This window comes from Leucopleurus acutus, assembly GCF_964270905.1.
Source record: "Leucopleurus acutus genome assembly, chromosome: 2".
Classification (NCBI taxonomy): Eukaryota; Metazoa; Chordata; class Mammalia; order Artiodactyla; family Delphinidae; genus Leucopleurus; species Leucopleurus acutus.
In genome coordinates this window covers 97,311,663-97,336,221 of record NC_139143.1, presented here as the reverse complement: position 1 = coordinate 97,336,221, position 24,559 = coordinate 97,311,663, and the positions used below count along the sequence as shown (strand labels likewise).

The 24,559-nt window shown below is 38.0% G+C and overlaps 1 protein-coding gene across 1 annotated transcript in view; it reads left to right on the top strand.

The window, feature by feature from the left end:
- Nucleotides 1-24,294, top strand: part of GNAI3 (G protein subunit alpha i3) — a 38,061-nt gene extending 13,767 nt beyond the window's left edge. The window contains exons 2-9 of the mRNA XM_082862728.1: nucleotides 7,375-7,417; nucleotides 7,530-7,671; nucleotides 12,319-12,476; nucleotides 14,501-14,629; nucleotides 17,761-17,890; nucleotides 18,456-18,609; nucleotides 23,542-23,755; nucleotides 23,846-24,294. Of these exons, the coding sequence (XP_082718854.1) occupies nucleotides 7,375-7,417; nucleotides 7,530-7,671; nucleotides 12,319-12,476; nucleotides 14,501-14,629; nucleotides 17,761-17,890; nucleotides 18,456-18,609; nucleotides 23,542-23,732 (947 nt within the window). The 3' untranslated portion in view covers nucleotides 23,733-23,755; nucleotides 23,846-24,294. The remainder of the gene's footprint in view (nucleotides 1-7,374; nucleotides 7,418-7,529; nucleotides 7,672-12,318; nucleotides 12,477-14,500; nucleotides 14,630-17,760; nucleotides 17,891-18,455; nucleotides 18,610-23,541; nucleotides 23,756-23,845) is intronic.
- The last annotated feature ends 265 nt before the right edge of the window (nucleotides 24,295-24,559 follow it).

Sequence of the window (24,559 nt, the reverse complement as noted above, 5' to 3'; positions counted from 1 at the left end):
CAGGCAATGCAGGATGTGTGTGTGTCTGTGTGTGTGTGTGTGTTTTAAAGGCTGAATAACAATTTTTGTTTGCTCTGTGACATTTTTCCCATCTGTAATTTTGCTAACCATTTCTTTTACTGAATTAGGAAGCTGGAAACTGGTTTTTGTGTTAAGTGTGGTACCTTGAAAAGCATTTTGGATGAAATGTCATTTTTTACCTTAATCTGAGTTTTTATTATCTTAGCTACTTATACCTCAATAGAAAGGAATCAGTGGGAACAATAGATAATCTTATTTTTGGAAATAGCAGGAACTGTGCTCCTGTGATCTTTAGTTATAGATATTCACATATTTTTTTTAAGAATAGCAATCTAACTTGAATGTTCTGCTAGTTTAAGACTGTATATAGAATATCCTTGAGCATGAATATAGGAGCTTGGCTGCCAGACAACTCTTACTTCCTTACTGTTGCTACACTCTTAATTCTTTCTGCTCTTTGTCCCTTCTTGATCAGTAGTGCGTAATTGAAGAACATGCTGATCACTGTACTATGGTAGTATTGTGAATTGTTGGGTTAATAGGAAGATGTGGATCCATGATTTGATTTGAAGCCTCTGTGTGTCAGAATTAGAGATTTAGTCTGCCTTTAGCATTATAATAATTATAATCATCGAATATTAGAATGCAGCCATAAAGCACATCTAAGCCAAACTCCTTCACATTTTATGTGTAAGGAGACTGGTATTAAATTAGGTGACTTGCCCAGGGTCACAATCTAGTCATGGCAGAGCTAGGACCAAAGTTTCCTCTTCCATAGAGTTTGTTCCTACATGGTATCCCTAACTAAAAAATCTTTTTAAGTGCCTGAGTTGTAAATGAAAGGTGAAAATAAGTTAGAAAGAAAAATCAAAGTTACTGACTAAGCTTTCAATCTGCTGTGGGAGAGAGGCTGATCTGTGCCTATTGCAGTCATATGTTCCCATATATTTGATTTTGCAGGCCTGTAGAGAGACCATGAGCATGTGTTTGTCTAGCACTGGCTAGAGGGTTATCCAAAAATAGTGGCATATTGGGGCTGTGAGACTTCTAGAAAAGGGGGTGTGCTGTAGTTATAATCCTGGTCTTTTAGAAGTTTCATGACTTCTCTACAGAAACAAGTATTTAAAAGGAAAAGGAGGTGTTTCAGGTGCCACTGGAATAACTACTAGTACATGAGGTAGTGGTGCAGAGACCTGTGGGCAAACTTAAAGGAAAAGCTGCAGAGGTGCAGATGGGTGAGAAGTATGGGAGAAGAGGTAGCAGACAGGAGTATCTAGGGCTGAAAATAGATTTAAGGAAGAAAGTGTTTTTGTTCTTCAGGGTGGGGCAGAGAAAATGACTAATGCTTTGATGTAGTTTGCTGTAGCTTTTAGGTTATAAGTTGCTGACTAAGTGTGTGAATCCAGGTTCTATCCACGGTATTGTTATTGTGAGACAGCAGCTAAGTAGTTATACCATTTCTACTCAGGTTTTGAACCAACATCAGTATCCAAGCAGTTTTTATTAAATTAAACACTTTGGGCCTTAACATTACTTGGTGGTACTTGGAACAGAGAAAACAGCATTCACAAATAATGGCTGGTTAACATTTACTGAATACCTAGTATGTGCTAGGCACTGTTCTAAGAATCTTCTGTTGACCCCTGTTTTACAGATGAGGAAATTCATTATGCCTGATGGCACAGAAGTATGAAAGAGTGTAATATACTCATGTACCTTCTTTGGGCTGGCTTTAAGTTTTCTTTAGTCAAAATGAGAGAGAAAAAAGAGGAGGCATCAGGTGATACTGTGGTTTTGAGTGTCAGCCATCTTTCAGGATAAATTTTTAAAATCAGTGTGTATGTGAGCTGAATGTGTTTACTCATATATAATAATTTATACTAGCAATTCACTGGCCTTAAAAAAATCTTGCAAAGAAATCATCACCATTTCTTGTTTTTCACATTCATAATGTAGTATATGTTATGGGAAGAAATAGGTGGGCCTGTGATATGGTACCTGCTCTCAAGGAGCTCCTTAAAAATAAAATTTAGAGTATATTTAGGTAAAACAGTGGTTCTACAGTAGAATATAAACTGGTAAATTGTTTTTTGTCTAACAGTATTGGTGATTCTGTGTGCTAACCTGTACACACATTTCTTTCTTGTTCTGTTTGACTGTTTATAACATGATTTTCTAAATTAATTCCATTCCTTTATTCTCTGCAGATTGCCTTGTTTCTTTTGTTGAGAGCAAGACCATCTAACTTAGCTACTTGTCTTCCTTTTCTCTCAAAAATCTCTGTAGCTTTAGCTCTCATCCTTTTTTCCTATTTATATTGGATATCCTTTAGATACATATCGTTTTAAGGATAAATCTTTTAAGTCGAACTGATCCCATTCCCTCCTGTCTCTGGAGCCTTTCAGACTATTCTTCCCTATATGTCCTACCGCCTGCCCAGTTCCACCCCTTCTCCCTACAAAATCATCTTCAGTTCCTTCCTCTTCAAGCCATAGAGTCTGTCTTTGCAATTCCTTTATGTCTATTCCATTCTTTATATCCTTATTATTGAAGATTGAAGATGGGCAAATGAATCTCTCCTTAAACTTGTGATGAATTTTGAAGGAAGTTACATAAAAAGATGTACGTAAAATTAGGAAGTTTCAAACACCACATGTGTATTGGGGAAGGAAGGTGAGACAAGGGTAGCAGTTTGGGGAAAACCTAAGAGTGAGAAGTTATTAGAGAGACAACATACTACTGAAGCAGTGGAGCACAGAGGACTGAGGTAAAAATAAAGAGTTCAGACCTAATAAGAAAGGGTTATAGAAAATGTTGGAAGAATTTGGAGAATTATTAGGTAAACTGATGGTTTTTTAAAAAAATTTATTATTTTTGGCTGCATTGGGTCTTCTTTGCTGCGCGGGGGCTTTCTCTAGTGTGGCGAGCGGGGGCTACTCTTTGTTGCGATGCGTGGGCTTCTCATGGCGGTGGCTTCTCTTGTTGCGGAGCACGGGCTCTTGGCGTGCGGGCTTCAGTGGTTGTGGCACATGGGCTCAGTAGTTGTGGCTCGCGGGCTCTAGAGCACAGCTCAGTAGTTGTGGCACATGGGCGCAGTTGCTCCGTGGCATGTGGGATCTTCCCGGACCAGGGCTCAAACCTGTGTCCCCTGCATTGACAGGCAGACTCCCAACCACTGCGCCACCAGGGAAGCCCTGATGTTTTTTTTAATAGTGCCATTTGGAGATGATGAGAGGGAAGAGGGGCTTTGAGCTAGAAGTTTGAGAAAATTGCAGCAGTAACATCCAGTAGGTATACGTCAGGCTCAGATGTGTGAGTAGTAGAAAGGATTAATTTGAGAAATGCATAAGAAGAAGATTTTGTTACAGCTTGATGTAAGGAGAGAAGAGTGAGTGGGTTCCAGATGACTCTTAGATTTCGTACCTGGAAGGAAGGTAAGATGGTGGCACTTTTCATGGTGATCTAGAAGCTGAATGGGTCAAAGGCTTGGTATAAAGCAATTCATTCTTTATTTGTATGAAATGCTATGGTACACCCACTGAAACAAATCCTGTATTTAGTTCTGTGGTCAGTAAGAGGTGCTTTCTTTTAAGAGATAGAATTGGATGCCTAATAAAAACTTGGGTGAATATATGTTGTGTGATAATAAAGAGAAGGACAAACTGACATTTTATCAGGGAGCCTTGGAAAAACGAGAGAGAGAGAGCAACATTTTTTTTTTTTTAATCAGCACCTTCATAGGGTAGAACTTAATGAGATGGGTAAAAATTGATTCTGAGATTAATAAACTTATTATTTCACTCAAAATAATCCAACATCAATGGTAGAAATGCTGTTTTCAATATATTAAAGAAGGTGCACATTACTTCATTAATCTCTACTTTTTGTAGTTAATTTTGTAGTTGCTGCTAACATGGGATAATCTGGGAATTGTGTGTTATAGACTATTTTAAATGTAAGTGGTATGCTTTCGTATTCTCTTCCTCAAAATTGAATCATTAGGGGTTTTTTTTTAGATATGCATGGGAGAAATCACTTCTTTCTCACACTGTCATTAGGAAGTTCTTTGTGTGCTACTTGAATATTAACTGGTTTAGTGCTACCCCGATTATCAATTAAGTGATAATTGATAGAATCTCTGTTCTTAAGTTTATAAGAACAGAGATAAAATCATATATAAATGTCCTTTTTGATTCTCTAAAAATGTAGATGTTTGAAATTATAAAATTATTATTATTATTATTTTTTGAAATTATAAAATTATTTGAACTTTATTTTAACTAACGGTTTTGGTTGATAGAGTTGAGAAATATTAATAAAGGATCATTCTTATTGAACAATAGTCATTCATCTGTTCAGCAATATTTACGTAACCAGTTTACGTCAGGCACAGTTCTAGGCCCTGGGAATACGAGGTTAAATAAATGTTCATGGAGCTTATATTTTGTGGAGAAGACAGGAGATGAAATCTTTAATGTGAAGAAGTGATATGTGCTTTTAAAAATATAACAGAGTAAGGGGAGAGAATGTGATTGGGTGGGGGCTGTTTAGATAGATTAGTCAGGGAAGGCTGTTCTGAGGGAAGCAGAAACCTGGGTGAAGAAGATCTTGTAAAAACTTATTCCAGGCAGAGAGAATGGTAAATGTGAAGATCATGAGACAGGATCTAGCTCATTGAGAACCAGTTTGGTATGTTGGAGGAAAAACAAGAAAGCTGGTCTGACAAGTGCAAGATAACGAAGTGGAGAATAATAGGAGTTGAGGGTAAAGGGGTAGACAGGGGCCAGAGCATATTGGGCCTTATTGCCCATGAATTTTATTTTGAGTGTAATTGGACACCATAGGAGAGTTTTGGGACAGGGTTGTGACACGATCTGATTTACATTTTACAAAATTCATTCCAGCTACTGAGTGGAAAACTGACCATAGGAAAGGTGAGGTCTAAAGCATTGGACCATTTAGGAAGCTTTTGCAATGATCTAGGTCTATGGTTTCCAGTATGCTCATGATCATTGTGGTGCAAGAAGAAACTGTTAGAGCTATATTTAATTCTATTTTTAAAAATTAAGCTCTACTAATTCAGTATACATATTGGTCCCGGCACCCACATTCCATCTGTATGTTAGCTACATGTCACTTACCAGTTTTGGCCTGAGCAACTGAGTGAATGTTGAAGTCATTTACTGAGATGAGATACATGGTGGAGCAGGGTTTGTTTGAGGGTAAGGGTGGGGAAGCAGTAACTTAGTTTGGGCATTTTAAGTTTGAGTTGTCTACTAGAAATATAAGATTTATCAGGTAAGTAATTTAGATATATGCGTCTGGAGCCAAGGTTAGAAGCCAGGGTATAGATTAGAGATCTAAATTTGGGAATCATTAGCACAGAGGCAGTGTACAAGAGCTTTGGAGCCAACCTGTGTGAATTCAAATTTCAGCTTTGCCACTTACTGACTATGTAGTGGTGGACAAATGAATTTGTCATCTGTCTATAAAATGGGGATAGTAATAATATCTACCTCACTGGGTTATTGTGAGGATTAAAAGAGTTAACACAAGTAAAGTGTTTAGAATAGTGTCTGGCATGTAGTACTCACTAGCTGTTAACTCTTATCAGTTTATGAGTGGTGTTTAAAACCATGAGGTTAGATGAGATGACCTAGAGAATGAATTTAGATAGAGAAAAGGTCCAATGAGGGAGCTCTGAAGCAATACAACCTTTAGAATTCAGAGACAGGAGGGAGGGCACTGAGAAGGAGTGGGGTAGGAGTCAAACCAGTAGGATGTTGGATCTAGAAGCTTGCCTAATGAAGAAAATATTTCAAGAGAAGTCATCAACTTGGACCAGTTCTGCTTGAGAGTTTGAGTAAGATGAGGACTGAGAATTGACCATTGGATTTGTTAAGATGGAAGTTGTTGGAGACTTTGAGAAATGGGTAGAGTAGTGCATATGAACACCTGATTGGAGTGGGTTAAGGAGAGAATTGGGGGAAAGAATTGAAGAACATGTATATAGACAACTCATAGGGGTTTTGCTATGAAGAGGAAGAGAGAAAATGGAGTGGTAGCTAGAGGAAGATTTGTGGAGTCAAGGAAAGGTAGGAAATGGGGTGTGTTTGTGTTGATTTTAAGATGGATAGTATAGCAAGTTTGTATAACGAAGAGAGTGACCCAGTGGGTAGAGAAAACTTGATGATATTTGAGTGACATGGGACAATTGTAGCAGCCAAGACCTTGAATAGGTAAAATGAGGTGGGTGAGTGCACAGCCTCCAATTGTGAACTCTCTCCAGCGTTAGTCTTAGACACTGGCAGAGATAGTTAGTTCATCCACTGATAAAGGTAGAGATTAATGGAGGTGCAGATAGATTGGTGGGTTTGGTTATGGGAAAATGAGATAATTTTTTCAGAGTGCTTTACTTTTTCCAGGAAGAGGGTGGCAGGATCATTAGCTGAGAGTCAGAGTGGGTAGGGGTTTGTAAGGTTTGAGAGAGAGGAGGTAGTGTCAGATAGGCATCTTGGAAGGTGGGAGAATGAGTTGACTAAGGAAGTGCAGGTGGAATGTCAAGGAGTTCAGGGGGCCCATCTGACATTTGTGGTTGTTAAAGTGATTCCAGCTGGCTGAGGAGGGAAATGTGGTCTTGAGTGTGTATACAGTGGAAAAGTGATAGGGACATTGCCTCCTCTGTTGTGAACTCTTTAGTCTCATGGCTGAGAGGATTGCTGCTTCTTAGGTCCATGGATGTCGACAGAGGAATTAATAAAAGTGAATAAGCCAAAAAAAATCATTTCATTTTTGCCTGTGTTCAGTGTCTATATCATTCATGATGTTTCATGTAGAGCAGTGGTCCCCAACCTTTTTGGCACCAGAGACCCGTTTCATGGAAGACAGTTTTTCCACGGGAGGCAGAGGGGAGGCAGGGGGATGGTTCAGGTGGTAATGTGAGCAATGGGGAGGGGCAGATGAAGCTTCACTTGCTCGCCACTCACCTCCTGCTGTGCGGCCTGGTTTCTAACAGGCTGAGGACTGCTGTCAGTCCACCGCCCAGGGCTTGGGGACCCTGGATGTAGAGGATGAGTTCCTAGAGGTGTTTATGTTGCCGTATCTCCTTTAGAGTGCCTACGTTACACAGGTGATAATCAAGATGGCCCTGGAACACTTTCAGTGAATTATATTTGGTTGCTGTGTTATAGAAAGAAAGTAAAATCTCTACTGGAGAAGCTTTGTAGTTTTTCCTGACCAAAGTTTTCCCTAGGACCTGTGGTTTCTGTTAATCTAGAATTATCACTTATGTTGATTTCATACTTTTGAGCTGGATTACAGATGAATTCAAAGTCTGGTTTTCTTCTGTTTCAGGTGCTGGAGAATCTGGTAAAAGCACCATTGTGAAACAGATGAAGTAAGTTGGAACGTGGTCTTTTGTAAAACATTTACTCATAATGCATAAAAGTCCATAGTGTCTTTTCATTTTAGGTCCATGGTAATGATTTGTGGTTTTCTTCTTTTTAAAGAATCATTCATGAGGATGGCTATTCAGAGGAAGAATGTAAGCAATATAAAGTAGTTGTCTACAGCAATACTATACAGTCCATCATTGCAATCATAAGAGCCATGGGACGGCTAAAGATTGACTTTGGGGAAGCTGCCAGAGCAGTAAGTGTATCTCATTTCCTCTTTACTTGCTCTTTTTCAGTAGATGCAGTTAAGCCCAATTTGCTTCATGTGTTAGGGAAATAAATTTAGGCAACAAGCTAAGTTGTAGTAAAGTACTGTCTGCTCATTTGAGACATGTTAGCAATCTACTTTAAGAGATATTAGATTACTACCACAAAGGTAAGTCTAGGAAATGGGATTCTGTGGATATACTATAGGTTTTTGTGGTAACTGTTTTATTCACTTGCTTCTTTTACAGCACTGTTGACTTTTATAGTAGTAAATTGAAATAATCTAAGAGAGGTTGTCATGATATGGAGCTCTGCTTTCTGAGGTGTAGAGATTAAAGGCAAATATCAGTGTCGCAGAATAAACTTGGTAAGGACATGAACACTAAGTCGCAATTTTAGAGGCAAATTTCCAGTATTCAAGAATAACTATATCCCTATACTATGTTGTACTATAGGCTATAGAATTGGATTATACCATGTCCTAGTATAATTTTTGCACCTGTCATACATTCAAAAGTTGTATTGATTGATTATAATACTTAGTGGGCCCTGAAGGTCTAGTTTATAAATTAGGATGTTTGATGCAGTGGGGAGAGAGCCAAAATGAAAGTGGGTGATTTTTTATATCATCATCAGCTAAATTCCAGGAGAAGGCTGGGAATGTATAGAACGCTTTCCTAGAACTAAGAGAGTCATCAGCTGTGTTCAGTGTCATACTTAGGTGCTATGGGCAATAAAAGGAAGTGACTTGGAGAGACTGCCTGGAAAAGCAAAGCCTATATGTCTGTGAAGTAGCTTAGGAACTCTTCTAAGCAACTCTCAATTTCTCAGATGTAAATTAACATTCAGTAAATAAGTGAGGAAATTCTTGGAGGGAAGAATAATAGAAGGATGGTTCTAATTGGATAGTATTAGATTAGGAAGACTAGAGGTGCCATAAAGGAAGGGCAGCTAGAATAAGGGTTCTAAAATGATTGGCGAGAAGAGGAGCAAAAGAAGAAATGAAGAGGAATGTGTGGGGCATGACTTCTATGTTTTTGTAAAAGGGTTCCATATCACAAAAAATCAGAGACTATTTTTCTAAGCCTCTGAGCAGGAAGAATGTGATAGCTAAGGCAAGAATAAACAAACTCTTATTTTTGTCTTATTCCTTCTATCCCCTCTCGCAGCTGCCTTTCTTCTTGCTTTTGCCTCCCTCTTTCTACCAGCTCTTTCTTGTGTTCTTACTTTTTTCCTCCCTTTTCTCATTCCTTCCTATCACCCAACTCTTTCTCTGTTGTATTTGCTGTATCCAATAATTGGTTAGTAAACTGTATTTATTCTCTTCCTTCTCTTTGTTGGCTTTTTCTCCATCTCAGTTATTTACTTATTTTCTTAGTTTCTTCCTTTTTGACTTCTCACCCTCTGTCTGACTGCCTTTCTGCCTTTTGGCCATCCTTCCTCCTTTCCTTTGTTTCCACTATCAAATTAGTTGTTATTAATCGTTGGGTCCTATCATTCCTTTGTCACCAGATGTAGTTGTCATATTCTGCCTTAGTCTGTTCAGGCTGCTGTAATAAAGTACCACAGATTTGGTAGCTTATAAACAACAGAAATTTATTCCTCACACTTCTGAAGGCTGGAAGCTGAGGTCTGGGTGCCAGCATGGTTTGGTTAGGGCCCTCTTCCAGGTTGCAGACTTCTCACTGTGTCCTCACTTGGCAGGAGGGGAAGGGATCTCTCTGGGGTCTCTTTTATAAGGGCACTAATCCCACTCATGAGAGCACCACCCTAATGACCTAATTATCTCCCAGAGGCCCTATTTCCTAAAACCATCACTTGGACATTAGGATTTCAACATAAGAATTTGGGGGGGGGACACAAACATTCACACCATAGTATCCTTCCTCCTTTCATTTCTCTTTTATCAAATCAGTATCATTAATCTCTGGGTCCTAACACTCCCATGTCACCAGATGCAGTTGACATTATTAATTCCTCTCAGGCCTCCTGAATCACCTAGCCTAGCCCTCCAGCATTCACTCATCCTAATCTACAACCCTGTTTTTGAAGTTTCTCTTTTCCTTTTTCATATGTAAGGATTTATATTTATAGCTCCTCTTTTATCCTCCTCTAGTTTTTTACAGTTGTCTGGAGAGTGAATAGAAAAGCATAAAGCTGGGTGTGGGATAGGTTGCTTTTTCATATCTGCTTAAGGGTGGAGGTATGAAGTTCACTGTAAAGAGGGGCCTCTTTATCGACCTATAAAAGAGGGTTTATTATGGGCAAGCAGGAGTAGGTCTGTAGAAGGGGTTAAGTGGTAAGGGAAAAATGTTTTGTCCTAAAACTTTACAAAGTCAGGACAGCAAAAATACGTAGCAGTAGCTCTCTCTCTGTTTAAAAATTTCTAAAATTAGAATCATGGTATTAAAAAAAACAAAGCAATACTTATTGAGGTTTTGAATACCTGCATGTGTATAGATCAAATTTCAGAACCAAGGGACTGTAAAGTCATTAAATGTTAAATAAAGTACTATTCCATATGTGTAAAAGGACATGCCCACTGTTGAGTACATTGCCAGTTTGTGTAATTTTTCAGCTTTTCTCATTTGTTCCTTTATCAAAAATTTTTATCTCTAAAAAGAGACGAGGGGAGTATAGATATTAGATGAAGTTTCTTAGAGACGATTGGGTCTAAAGTATTCCTAGGAAGAATACTGGAAAGGATCTCAAAGGAAGAGAATATTACTCAGCAAAATCTATTAAGGCTGAAGATCCTGGGTTCGGCAAAATTAATTGGAGTGCGCTATGGTTAGTTTTGGTTTCTTTTGCTTAGGTGGATGCACGAGTTTTGGGAATACACAAGTCTTAGGAATTTTTGTTTGCAATTTCACCTGTGGTCTGAAATGCTTTTTGCGTACTAGTTTATTGTCCTAATGACTATTTATAATACAATTGATTGCTCCCCTTCCCCCTTTACTTCTTCTTTACCCAGTATATGTTTTTCTTTAGTAGTTGCATTTTTATGGTTATTTGGAAATCTCCTGAGGCAGATAAATATTAGATTTGAGGTGGGAAAATCATCCCATGAGACCTATGTTTATTTTTATAAACTATCTGACAAGTAGTGGTGGGTAGAATAAAGCAAAGCAATCACAATTCTCAGCCCTTTCTGTCCTCTTTACCTCTCACATATCTTAGTTTTAAAAAGTTTTAAAAACAAGGGCTTCCCTGGTGGCGCAGTGGGGAGCGACTGGGCCCGTGAGCCATGGCCGCTGAGCCTGCGCGTCCGGAGCCTGTGCTCCGCAACGGGAGAGGCCACAGCAGTGAGAGGCCTGCGTACCGCAAAAAAAAAAAAACTGTAACCACTTATAAAGCTATGTCTGTGACTCACAAAGTTTTGATCAGATCTCTGTGTTACTTTCTTCTTCTCCTTCTGCCTTTCTTTTTCTCTCATTTAGAGGATTATTATACCTTTGGGGAGCGTAGAGACTGAATTATTCCCTTAGGGGTTTATTTTCCCTACTAGATTTCCAGACTTCTTAAATGCTTCAGTCTCTTCTTCTTCCTGTTCCTCTGAGATTAAGAAGGAAAAAGAGAACAGTTTCCTTAAATTTGATTAATGTTTTACTCCCTTTGACGTGTTTAGACTTTACCTCTTATGTGCTAGTCTTTTCATTTCTATTTTTATTGTAGGCTTCCTTTTTTTTTTTTTTTTTTGCTGTATGCAGGCCTCTCACTGTTGTGGCCTCTCCCGTTGTGGAGCACAGGCTCCGGACGCGCAGACCCAGTGGCCATGGCTCACGGGCCCAGCTGCTCCGCGGCATGTGGGATCTTCCCGGACCGGGGCATGAACCTGCGTCCTCTGCATTGGCAGACGGACTCCCAACCACTGTGCCACCAGGGAAGCCCTGTAGGCTTCCTTTAACAGAATGGGGATGTGTTACATGTGCCTGTCTCACAGACAGATCGGTTTTTTTTCTGTCAAAAAAAAAAATCATGGGCTTCCCTGGTGGTGCAGTGGTTGAGAATCCACCTGCCAATACAGCGGACACGGGTTCGAGACCTGGTCCGGGAATATCCCACATGCCGCAGAGCAGCTGGGCCCATGCGCCACAGCTACTGAGCCTGCGCTCTAGAGCCCGCAAGCCACAACTACTGAAGCCCGTGCACCTAGAGGCCGTGCTCCACAATAAGAGAAGCCACCACAGTGAGAAGCCTGCACATCGCAATGAAGAGTAGTCCCTGCTCGCCACAACTAGAGAAAAGCCCGTGCGCAGCAACGAAAACGCAATGCAGCCAAAAATAAATAAATAAATAAATTTATTTTTTTAAAAAATCATGAGTAACCAGGATGGGGATTTGTAGGACAGTCAGAAGAGATCTTTTCAGGGGATGGTGGTATGTGAAGAAGTGGTGGTGGGAGTGAAATCATTCCTCAGCTCTGCTCTGCACTTCTAACTGTAGTGGAGAGAGAAGGGGGACAGACTTCATTGTAAATTCTCTCAGACTGCGCTGCCAGGAAAGGCCTCTTTCATACCTCTTTTAAGTAATATAACATATAATGTATATCTGTGTGTGTGTGTTAAAGAGACTCTTGTCAATTCTGTAAGAAATGGAGAATCATCTGTCTCTCTCCTTTAACTGCTTTCTTCAGGATGATGCCCGGCAATTATTTGTTTTAGCTGGCAGTGCGGAAGAAGGAGTCATGACTCCAGAATTAGCAGGAGTGATTAAACGGTTATGGCGAGACAGTGGGGTGCAGGCTTGCTTCAGCAGATCCAGGGAATATCAGCTCAATGATTCTGCTTCATAGTAAGTAATTTTTCTCTGTGAAATGAAAACAGAAAATAACTTGGTGACCCTAGTGAAAGTTCAGTGCCCATTCTTAAGGAAATATTTAAGGAAGAGACACTTAGAATTCTGTAGGATCCCTTTATAAAGGTTGTTTCAGTTTAGGGTTATAGAGCCCTTGGTCATTTTATATGATTTGGAGAAAAGTATTTCCTCTTGGAGTGTAAATGGGAGACTTTGCATCATGAAAGTAGCTCCGTGGTCATTTATAGTAAACAAGTGAAAGAGGAGAGAAATCTATTGCATCTGAGTCCTGGATCTCTTCCAACTCAGTAGGTTCCCTCTGCATAAGGGCTTTGCATTGATTGCCAGCTAGCAAGGGAAATTAAAATTGTGATATCCCTTTTATGCACAACTCTCTGTGGCTGGGCTGCTTTATGGATTTCTCTGGTACTGGTCACCACTTATAAATCTTTTGCCAGATCACAATAGTAGACTTTGTATAGAAAGAGAATGTTGAGTCTTGGAACGAAGTTGAAGCATCTATTTGTTAAGGAAATTCTCTAGGGTTACATAGTTTTAGAGAATTTGTATTGATAATTAATACTTCTGTGAAGCTATTACATGTTGTCCTATATTGCTTCTTTTACAGTGTGTTTATTTATAAGACCTATATTCAGAATGTGTGGGGTTTTTTTCTTAACGTGCTTTTGGGGGGCTTGGTAAGTTCTTTTTACTTGTATCCATCTCCGTACTAAATGAAGGCAGTTCTAAGCGTTAAGGTATTTTCTCCAATATTATATTTTCCTGCTTTTCCTATTATTCTAGCTCAAATTATTATAAAAAGATTAAATGATATTTGAAAAACTTAGCTTACTTTTTAAATGAAAACTTGACTTTAGAAACATTTCAGGATTCTTGCCCATCTCAATAATATTTTTCAGTTGCAGATGTTGGTAGTTTAAATAATTCTCCCAGTAGTCATCAAGCTAGATTGTAATTTCTTTTAACATACACTCAGTAAGCTCTGAATCCTCTAACTACACCTGAAGACACATGATTTATAGAGTTTTTTTCCATAATTGTTGATCTGAGGTTGACTGATTCCTTAACATTAATGATGGTACTTAGTTTTATAGAAGATCATTAAAAATTCAATTATTATGGTATCACCTATTAAAAAAAAATCTTTGGGAGCCCTGAAATTGTGAAGAATTTAATTTAGCTTTGAAGCAGTTTTTAAATTATTCCACTAAACAGATGAAGTTTCTTTGTAGGTATTAGTTTTTGGCTTAGGTTTAAAAAAAAAAACAAACCTGTAACTTTTCTGTTTCATGAATGAAAACAGGAAATACTCATTCTTATTGAGCTAAGTAGTTCTTGTTAATTTTAGTAATTCAAACAGCATTTTCTAATGTCCTAGCAAATGTTTAAACATACAGATGACCCATTAAATGTCTGAGGGCTTTTGTTTTGGTTAGGTTTTTGTACTGTGCAGTGCACAGTTGATTTAGTATTAAATTTCAGGAATCTTTATTAAGAATAGCATTTCTATGTTTGTTTGTTTTTAATTGGCGTTCACAGTTTAATTTTGGTAGAATTAAAACCACCTTTTTTTTTTTTTTTTTTTTGCGGTACGAGGGTCTCTCACTGCTGTGGCCTCTCCCGTGGCGGAGTATAGGCTCTGGACGTGCAGGCCCAGCAGCCATGGCTCACGGGCCCAGCCGCTCTGCGGCACGTGGGATCTTCCCAGACCAGGGCACAAACCTGTGTCCCATGCATCAGCAGGTGGACTCTCAACCACTGTGCCACCAGGGAAGCCCAAAACCACTTTTGTGTAGTCTATATAAAACCTACTTTAATTGTCCTATGCTAGGTTCATTTTTTTCTCATTATCTTCTGTGATACTGAAGATCTGATTTGTTCTGCTACTGTATGACAGGTTCAGAACCTGCTTTTGGCGAGGAACTAGTTTAGTCTGTTGACTTGCTGTGCACATGGTTGGCTTCATTAAGTAAAAATAAATGTGTATTTTACTTACTTAGCTACCTAAATGATTTGGATAGAATATCCCAAACCAACTACATTCCAACTCAGCAAGATGTTTTGCGGACAAGAGTGAAGACCACAGGCATTGTGGAAACACATTTCACTTTCAAAGACCTGTACTTCAAGTAAGTCATTAGCCTTTTTCTAGATATGCCAAACACAAATATCTTTCCTTTAGTTAGTATCTCTTAATCAGGGTAAAATTTCTGTAGACAATATTCTTTGATTTAGAAACTTATAATTATATTCATTAGCCAGTATTTGTTTAAACTGAATGGGGGCCCAAACGTTTCTTCTTTCTCCAAATAGCATCAAGTATATTTTCCATTTGGAGGAGCTTAAATTCAAAATTAAATTGTAACTTACATATCAATAAAAGTAATCATATGGTTACCAATTTATTTTATTTTATTTTCAGCTGCTTTTTTATTGGAATCGCCAAAACATGTGTTGAATGTTTGTTGTTTAGAAGGGTAACAACAATACTAAAAGGATAGAAAGCTAGTGTTTTGGTTTAGTTTATATGGCTTTGTTCTGGCATTTTGATATTAAAATAGAAATGCTTTTCTCACCAGTGTCCTTTCTTACTGGATTGCACTTCTCTCTCAGTTTACTGGAATGAAGCTAATACTGTCATGGCCTTTGACCGATTTGTGCACAGTATCATGCACAACTTAGTTCTTAATACAGTACAGAATGGAATATCGATCTAGGGATAGAGGTATTTTGTGGAGGTATCATATAATATAAACAATTATTGTTTTAGAGAGAGAAGATTCTAGTATTCTAATACAGAGGATTTTCTCATCAGCACTAGTAATTCTAGAATACGCTTCAGCTTGTCTCTGTGTTAATGGTCTTTTGTAAATAATAGAACTGTCTTTTTGGTTCTTGTTTTCTGCTTTTATGACCTTTGAGATTAGGAGTAAACTTTCCCCCTTCAGTATATGATGTCCTTTTTAGCTACTTCATTATGCTTGTATGTAGAATGTGATATTCAGCATTGTTGCATGCAAATGTAACTTCTAGTTCAGATTCTCTCAATTTTTTTTTTCTCTGAAAAAAATTGCTTCATAGGTTTCGCAAAACCCACACAGCGTTTAGGTATTACTACATAGTAGTTGAGGTCTTGAAATCTTAATACACCAAAACAGATTTGAAGCCTGATGCAGGAAAATAGCAGTTCAGCTGAATATTTTTAGAATAGACGAGCTGCTTATCATAGTACTGATGAATTTATTTAACAAGAATAGCAGAGTCTCCATGGATTATCACCCATGAAACCATAGGAGTGAGATGTCTCTTGGTGTGCTATAAGATTAGTAATCCATTCATAATTATATGTCATGACCTTTATTTATTTAGTGTGGGAAACTTTTTTGTTGATGTCATAGATTGATCTTTAGTTAGGTGATTCCTATTGGTCATTTTATGTCAGGATCAATAGCCAGATATAATTAAGGTGCTGCACCCACTTTATTGTTGGCATGTAGATATCTTGTTATGAAGTACTATCACTTCTTCCTTTTCCTCTTCTCTCTAGGCAAAACCACTATCCATTTATTCAAACATTTATTGAGCATCTCCTATATGCAAGGCATTGTGTAATTGCTTACTTGCCTCTCAGTTATGAGGTAATGTCTATAAAATGTTGATCTGTTAGTGAATGATACTGTAAATGTTAATATGTGTGAAAAGCCCACTTTGGGAACTTCACAGTGTTCTGCCAGTTTTATGGACTTTATAGAAAGAAATGGTGGAGCTAATTCAAATTATGGTGTACCAGTGTGTTTCTGCTCTTGAAAGGTCCATGGTGAAATATGTGATGTTAGCTTTCTTAAAACCTATAATATGGCCTTGTATTAGAGCCAACTTGTGATTGCCTCATTCCAGGTGTCAGGACTAAAGGTTGAAAAGAACTGGGGAAGATCAAAAGACCAAAAGAGAAAGTTGGGTGATGAAGAGATGAGATGACTGTTCTCTTTCAAACATACATTGAGAAATTACTCAACTGTGTCTTATCTCTCTCAATCTCTAGGGGGAAAATTCTCTGGAAATAGATCCCTAGTCACTGTAGATCTGACACACTGAACCAGCTTGGCAGAGTTTAACCCTAAAACATTTTATCATTGTCATCAAACATATATCTTAAGAGTAGCTAACCATTTGTATGCATACCTCCTCAGACTCTAGTACCAGTTAAAAAACAAAGCCGTGCAGGTCCTCCTTTTACTATAGGTGGTAGATGAGGACACTGCTGACAGAAGTTCAGCAGTTGACTCAGGATATCAAGTAAGCACCCCAGAAGGGAGTAGTGGTCTAAAACTGATCTGAAGTGGAACATAAAATGTGTGAACCATTGAGGCTTTGTTCTTTTTAATTAGGTTAAATAAGACTTGGAGTTGGCAAATATTGGTTAAATTTTGTGTTTAGGTATTGGGTTCTTAGAGTCCTACCATAAAGTATAATTTACTTTTTTCTGTAATTAATCTCTAAAATGTTTTCCTTAAAGAAAAATGTATCTCAATTATACCTCAATTTAAAAAAAAGAAACAAACAAAAAGTAAGGAAAACAAAGTTTTGAGTCAGTAGAGTTATGGAAGTAGAAGGCAAGTTGGGGATTTATTGTTCTTTTTTTTAGCTAGAGAGGTAAACCCTTTTGAGAGGTAGAGTAGTGTTGTGGGTACCAGGTTGGGTGCTGGAGTTAGAGTTCCAGTCCCCATTTGTTAGTAGTGTTCCCTTGGGCAAATTTTTTAACATATCTGTGCCTCAACTTCTTCATCTGTAAAATGGGGATAATAATAGTACTGACAGGAGTGTTATGAGGGTTAAATTAGTTAATGTACTTTAAGGTGTTTAGTGTCTGGTAAATGTTAGTTATTGTTACTATCTTAAGTTGTATTGTTCAGCTCTTCATTTTTCCTGTCTTTTTTCCCTCCTTCCTTTAATCCATTTCAGTGCTTACTCTGCTGACTTTTGGCACATCTGACACAAGCTTTGATAGTGAAGAGGCTCAACTGTTTATCTAAAATGAGAATTTTAATTGTTCCTAAATTTTATTTTCTCATATTGTTCTCTTTTACATTTAACCACAGATAATTATTTTGACTACATTTTATCTGCTCCTTGTTTGTCTTTTCTATTATAAATGGGGTTTTGAATATGCAATAGTGGGAAGTTCCCTAACCAGTTCAGTTTAGGGAGATGTGTGTGTGCATGACCTTGCTGAAATTGTGCTTTCTTTCCCCTTACTCAGGATGTTTGATGTAGGTGGCCAAAGATCAGAACGAAAAAAGTGGATTCACTGTTTTGAGGGAGTGACAGCAATTATCTTCTGCGTGGCCCTCAGTGATTATGACCTCGTTCTGGCTGAGGATGAGGAGATGGTATGTTGGAGCTTCTGGTAAATAAAAGGCCTGTCTAATGCAGGCAGGAAACGGAAAATAGCTCTTAGGAAGACTTTGTTCATCCATTTACTCATTGAACCAAAACTTAAAATCCTTAATTTTTCTCCTTGTCAGTGTGATTAGATTTTTCAAAATATTGATCCATGCCCTCTTAAACTTACGAGATAGGACAGCACATTGAGTATGTGGGCAGGATTAAGTCCTCTTGTTAGCCAGTCCTTATTCCCACCTCTCAACCTCTAATAATTATAAAAATGAGGACTGACTCAGCTTTTGTGTTATCAGTGTCTGACTTCTTTTCATGATTGCCCATCAGCACTTTTAAAATTTCTTGGTCTGGGACTTCCCTGGCGGTCCAGTGGTTAGGACTCTGTGCTTCCACTGCAGGGGGCATAGGTTCAATCCCTGGTCGGGGAACCAAGATCCTGCATGCCTTGTAGCACACCCCCCCCTCAAAAAAAACCTTTTTGGTCTGTTGTTCATTAACAGTTAATCTACTTTTACTTTTTTGCTACTGACCTATCATCCTTTGTTTCTTTTTTAGAACCGAATGCATGAAAGCATGAAACTGTTTGACAGCATTTGTAACAACAAATGGTTTACAGACACTTCGATCATTCTGTTCCTCAACAAGAAAGATCTTTTTGAGGAAAAAATAAAGAGGAGTCCATTAACTATCTGTTATCCAGAATACACAGGTAAGGGATCGTGAAAGATTTTGTCGGAGGTATACATCTTGAGTCAAAACTTTAGTGACCTTCCTACAACTGTCTTTTGTTTTGAGCATTGTGTGTATCTCCTTATGGAGAGTGTTCACTGGTAGTGGTATCAACATTAAGCATGTGATTAAGACCCCTTAAGTCTAAAGTGTTATTCTAGACATAATTGAGTTTACTGTGTTTATTTTATATTTCTGTCCTCCTCATTTTTTTTTTACATCTTCATTAGAGTATAATTGCTTTACAATGGTGTGTTACTTTCTGCTTTATAACAAAGTGAATCAGTTATACATATACATATGTTCCCATATCTCTTCCCTCTTGCGTCTCCCTCCCTCCCACCCTCCCTATCCCACCCCTCTAGGTGGTCACAAAGCACCGAGCTGATCTCCCTGTGCTATGCGGCTGCTTCCCACTAGCTATCTATTTTACATTTGGTAGTGTATATATGTCCATGCCTCTTTCTCGCTTTGTCACAGCTTACCCTTCCCCCTCCCCATATCCTCAAGTCCATTCTCTAGTACGTCTGTGTCTTTATTCCTGTCTTATCCCTAGGTTCTTCATGACATTTTTTTTTTCTTAAATTCCACATATATGTGTTAGCATATGGTATTTGTCTTTCTCTTTCTGACTTACTTCACTCTGTATGACAGACTCTAAGTCTATCCACCTCATTACAAATAGCTCAATTTTGTTTCTTTTTATGGCTGAGTAATATTCCATTGTATATATGTGCCACATGTTCTTTATCCATTCATCCGATGATGGACACTTAGGTTGTTTCCATGTCTGGGCTATTGTAAATAGAGCTGCAATGAACATTTTGGTACATGACTCTTTTTGAATTATGGTTTTCTCAGGGTATATGCCCAGTAGTGGGATTGCTGGGTCATATGGTAGTTCTATTTGTAGTTTTTTAAGGAACCTCCATACTGTTCTCCATAGTGGCTGTACCAATTCACATTCCCACCAGCAGTGCAAGAGTGTTCCTTTTCTCCACACCCTCTCCAGCATTTATTGTTTCTAGATTTTTTGATGATGGCCATTCTGACTGGTGTGAGATGATATCTCATTGTAGTTTTGATTTGCATTTCTCTTGTGATTAATGATGTTGAGCATTCTTTCATGTGTTTGTTGGCAGTCTGTATATCTTCTTTGGAGAAATGTCTGTTTAGGTCTTCTGCCCATTTTTGGACTGGGTTGTTTGTTTTTTTGTTATTGATCTGCATGAACTGCTTGTAAATTTTGGAGATTAATCCTTGTCTTCTTCATTTTCTGAGGCAAATAAAGAATGATAAAAATCAAAATTTTGTATATATATATTCACAAAATACAAGAATAAGGTGCAGTTACTACACTCAAGAAACTGACATTGGTTGTAGAAAGAGACACGCTTGAAGAATTTCATTTTAGTGTAAAATGTCATTAATAGAAGAGCAGAAGAAGGGGTTACCTCAGTGGGATCAGTGTAGTCTTTTTCTAGAGGAAATGACACTTGGAGTAAGATAGTAAGAGGATGAACTGTAAATCATCAGGCAGACGGGGGAATAAAAACATTTTAGGAAGAGGAAACAGCATATATGAAAATATGGAGTTAAAAATGACATGATTTGTTCTGAAACCTAGGAGGAATTTGGTATTGATGGAGCTTAAAGTGGTGGGGAAGAGTGGTTGAAGAAGTGGGCAAGGATGCTCGTGGAGGGCATTGTATCGCATGCTGAGACAGTGGGGAGCTATTGAAGGATATTCATTGGGGTACATGATGTAGTAGAAACTGATTTAGAAAGATAATGTGATAGATGTCAATAAAGATAGATAGTAGGGGAGTTGAATTAGTGAGGACTCTCTTAGGATGCAAATAGAAACTTTTGATGAAGATACAGGGATATATCATAGAAGTCAAGGACAAGAATGCAGACAGTTCTCAAGAATGCAGTTAGAATTAGGAACCCTGCAAGCACTGTCAAGAACCCTGGGAGCACTTCTTTCCCCATCTCTGTTCTCTGTTCTCTGTGTCTCTCTATTCTTCTCTCTTTCCTTACCAACTTTCTCTGCTGCTCAGTTTATGTGATAAAAGATGGCCCTGCCACAGTTTCTATATCTCCTCCATTTAAAAGACCAGGCTAGACTGGGATTGTTTGGCCCAAGGTTCAAATTCCTAAAAGAGAGAGATTCTGGCCAGGGTTAAGTCAGGCAGAAACCCTTAGTTCAATCAGATGAGGTTAGGGACACAAACATGAGTGCCAGAGCTGTATCACTATGACCTTTAGATCAGAATTGAGTATTTCTAGGAAAGGGGACCTCTTGTTAGCTGAGCAGACATGTAAGTGCTTTATATAGTAAGGTGAAAGGGTGTAGCTAGGGTAAGGAAGTGGGACAAGTCAAAGGTACTCTCAGAGTTCTGTATTAATTGGGTGTCAGTACTGTGATCTGAATTCATATTTAGGAATGTTGGTTTTGAAGTATCTATGGAACATCCTGATGCAGATATCTAACAGATAGTTATATATGTGGCCTTGGAGCTTGGGGAGGTTACAGGTTAGTAACAGATACTGATTTGGGATCATGTGTAAATACAACATGGAAATGGATGAGATGACCTAGAGTGATGATATAGAATGAGGAGAGAATAGAATGAGAGTGAATACCAGCCTCTATTGGCAGGAGAAAAAGAAAGGTTTGTATAGGTTACAAAGAGAAGAATCTGGAAAGCCAAAGTATCAAAAACTAAGAGGAGAGTTTAAATAGTGAGGAGTGGTCAACAATGTCATATGCAGGTACGTAAATACATTTTGAAAAAAATGGCCTCTGGAGTTAGCAGTCAGGAGATCATTGACTGTTATGGAGAGCATTATCAGTGGAATGATGAGAGCAGAGCCAGGATCAGTGAGTTACTGAGTGGGAAGTGAAGAAATGAAGACAGGTGTAGCCTCCTCTTGAGCAGCTTAGATTACAGGGGAAGGAGAGATCTTTAAATGTTTATGAGCTTAGAGGTAAGATCCTACAGCAAAAGAGAAGTTACAAAAGTGGATGTAATTGATGGAGCAAGATGTGTGGGAAAAGAAGGAAGCAAAAGTCTAGGTAGGATGAATGGATAAACAAATTGGTATATCTATACAATGGAGTATTATTTAGCTATAAAAAGGAACAAAGTACTGATAATGCCACAACTTTGATGAACCCTATAAACTTTATACTAAATGGAAGAAGTCAAACAGAATAGGTTACGTTTGTGTGATTCCTTTTATATGATCTATCCCAAATAGGCAAATCCATAGAGACAAAGCAGTTTGGTTGTTGGTTATTAAGAAATTGGCACAAGGGGAATGAGGAATGATTACTTAATGGGAATGGGGTGTTTTTCTGGGGTGGTGGAAAAGTTTGAAACTAGAGAGAGGTGGTGATTGTATAGCATGTGACTGCGCTAAATGCCACTGTATTGTAAACTTATTGCATGTTATGTGAGTTTCACTTCAACTTAAAAAAAAAAAGTATAGATAGAGCAGTTGAATTTTGAATCAAAAGGAAGACATCTCTAAGACCAAAGATACAAATAAGTGCAGATATAGATAACTTTTTAAGTGAGGTGGTGGGCTAAAAAGATGAGATGTAGTTTAAAGCCCCGTGGCCTCTGTTTTCTTAGGGAATTTGGAAATGTCGTCATCTGTTCAGAGGGAGGAGGGAGGTGAGAGTTGGGTAAGTTGATGGAAAGTATCCAAGTTTTAGAATGGGAGAACAATCTTACTTAAGACAAGTAAAGGATTGACATTAATGTTTCAGCTGGGAATCTTCACACATAGCAAAGAGTCCTCAATATCATGTCCATTTTTGGGTGGCGGGGGGTAGGGTGAACTTCCAAGCCTATCTTCCATTGACTTCATTCTTAAGGATTCTCACAGTCCTGATTTCCCAAGTATCAATATCTGTTCCTACCAGACAAAAATCTGGTGTTACGTGTTTCAAACATCTGTCTCCTTTAATTTACAGAGGTTCTGCACATCTCAGTAAATCTATTTCAAGCACCTACCAAGCTATCTTCCTTCTGTTCTTTAAACAGTCTGTTTACATAATAGTCATTTCTTTAAGCTTTTCTTTGTTATTTAGTCATCTTTATATACTTATTTGTTGATATATTTTTGTCATGCTTAATGTCACTGAAAATAGCCCCTAGTTCACAGGAATAACTGTGTATGCTGTCTTTGTTGAGTTTCCCTGGCTCTGCAGACAGTTTCTAAGGCTGTTCTAAAGAGTCACAAGTAGACAAGATTGTGTAGGAAGCAGGCGATTAAGAGTGTTAATTACCAATGTTGTTGAAATAGGGTTTAACTTTCAGGTCCCCCTCTTTGAAGAAATAACAGATTTATTAGGGTATAATTCACATACCATAAAATTCACCATTTAAACATATACAGTTCAGGCCCCCTTTCCCTTTTGCATCTACTGGTTTACCTTTGGTTATTTAAACTATTTCCCTAAGGCTCTGAGGCTAAGCTCCGTTAAAATTGCAAGGATTTTGAAAAGAAGCATGACTTCCCCTTTTGAATTGTTTATTTCAGCACCACTCCAAGGAGCACAAGCTCTCTGACCTTTTAAACAGTTACGTTCTTCTAGAAATGCATCTTCCTACCTCCCTAGTTTCCTTTTATGCTTTCTAGATTTTTTAGCTAAAAAGTCTAAATAAAAGGGAAAGAAACTTAAAGTTTTGTTTTCCTGGATCTTTGTGATAATTTTATTTTACTTATAATGAGATTCTGCACTCAAGAAACATGTAATGATTATAGAAAAATAGATATCTGTTTATTTCAGTTGTGTTATATTTCCTCTCTCCGTAAGTAAATTGTGATGGCCTGACTTAGTTGAGTCCAAGCAGCTGTTTTAATTTGAACTGAGAATATTGGGTGTCTGCCTCAGGTTCCAATACATATGAAGAAGCAGCTGCTTACATTCAGTGCCAGTTTGAAGATCTGAACAGAAGAAAAGATACCAAGGAGATCTACACCCACTTCACCTGTGCCACAGACACCAAGAATGTGCAGTTTGTTTTTGATGCTGTTACAGATGTCATCATTAAAAACAACTTAAAGGAATGTGGACTTTATTGAAGAGTGTGGATGTTAAATAGAAGGTAAAACTTTGAACAGTTTAATTATAGTGCTGTACTGATGTCTCTTGACTTTGTAAACTTTTTCTAATTACAAATGTTCTTCTTTCCTAGTTATTACAGTGTGGAGTGTTGAGACCAGACTTCTTTTGCTGTCTCATTGGGCAGCTGCAAGCATGAACGGGACCAGGGAATGGCAGCGGCATGCAGAATCTTAGTACTCTTTAGCACAATCTTCTGTATTAGGGAACTCTTAATTGACATGAGATGCTAAAGTCAGACATTGGAATTGGAACAACTGTAAAGTATGATTTGATCATGAAGACATCACTTGGATTTCACAATCTCAAATGTTTAGGGCAGATGTCAAGTTGAGGTGCTGCATTCCAGAACTTCAATATGTAGCTTACTCTTTTTTTTTTCCTTCTTGACAAACCACCAGTAGTTCATTTTTTAAGTTGTTTTTTGTTGTTTATTTTTTTTTATCAAGGGAAGGATAACTTCACTAAATTTTATTTCTTTGTAAAAGAATCTTTATTAAAACACAAACAGTCTTAACTATGCACATGATGTGACCAGATCATCTTGAAAATTTTCCTCTTAGTAGGAACTCTTTGTTTTTAACTCTTGGTATGGTCAGAATATAATATTTCCATAATTGCTTAATTCTTTACAATTATTGGGGCTCTAATTATAGCTTTTTTGGATGAAGTTTATGTTACTATTCCTGTTCAAAGTACCTGTTCAAAGTTCAAAGTACAATTATTGGGGCTCTAATTATAGCTTTTTTGGATGAAGTTTATGTTACTATTCCTGTTCAAAGTACCA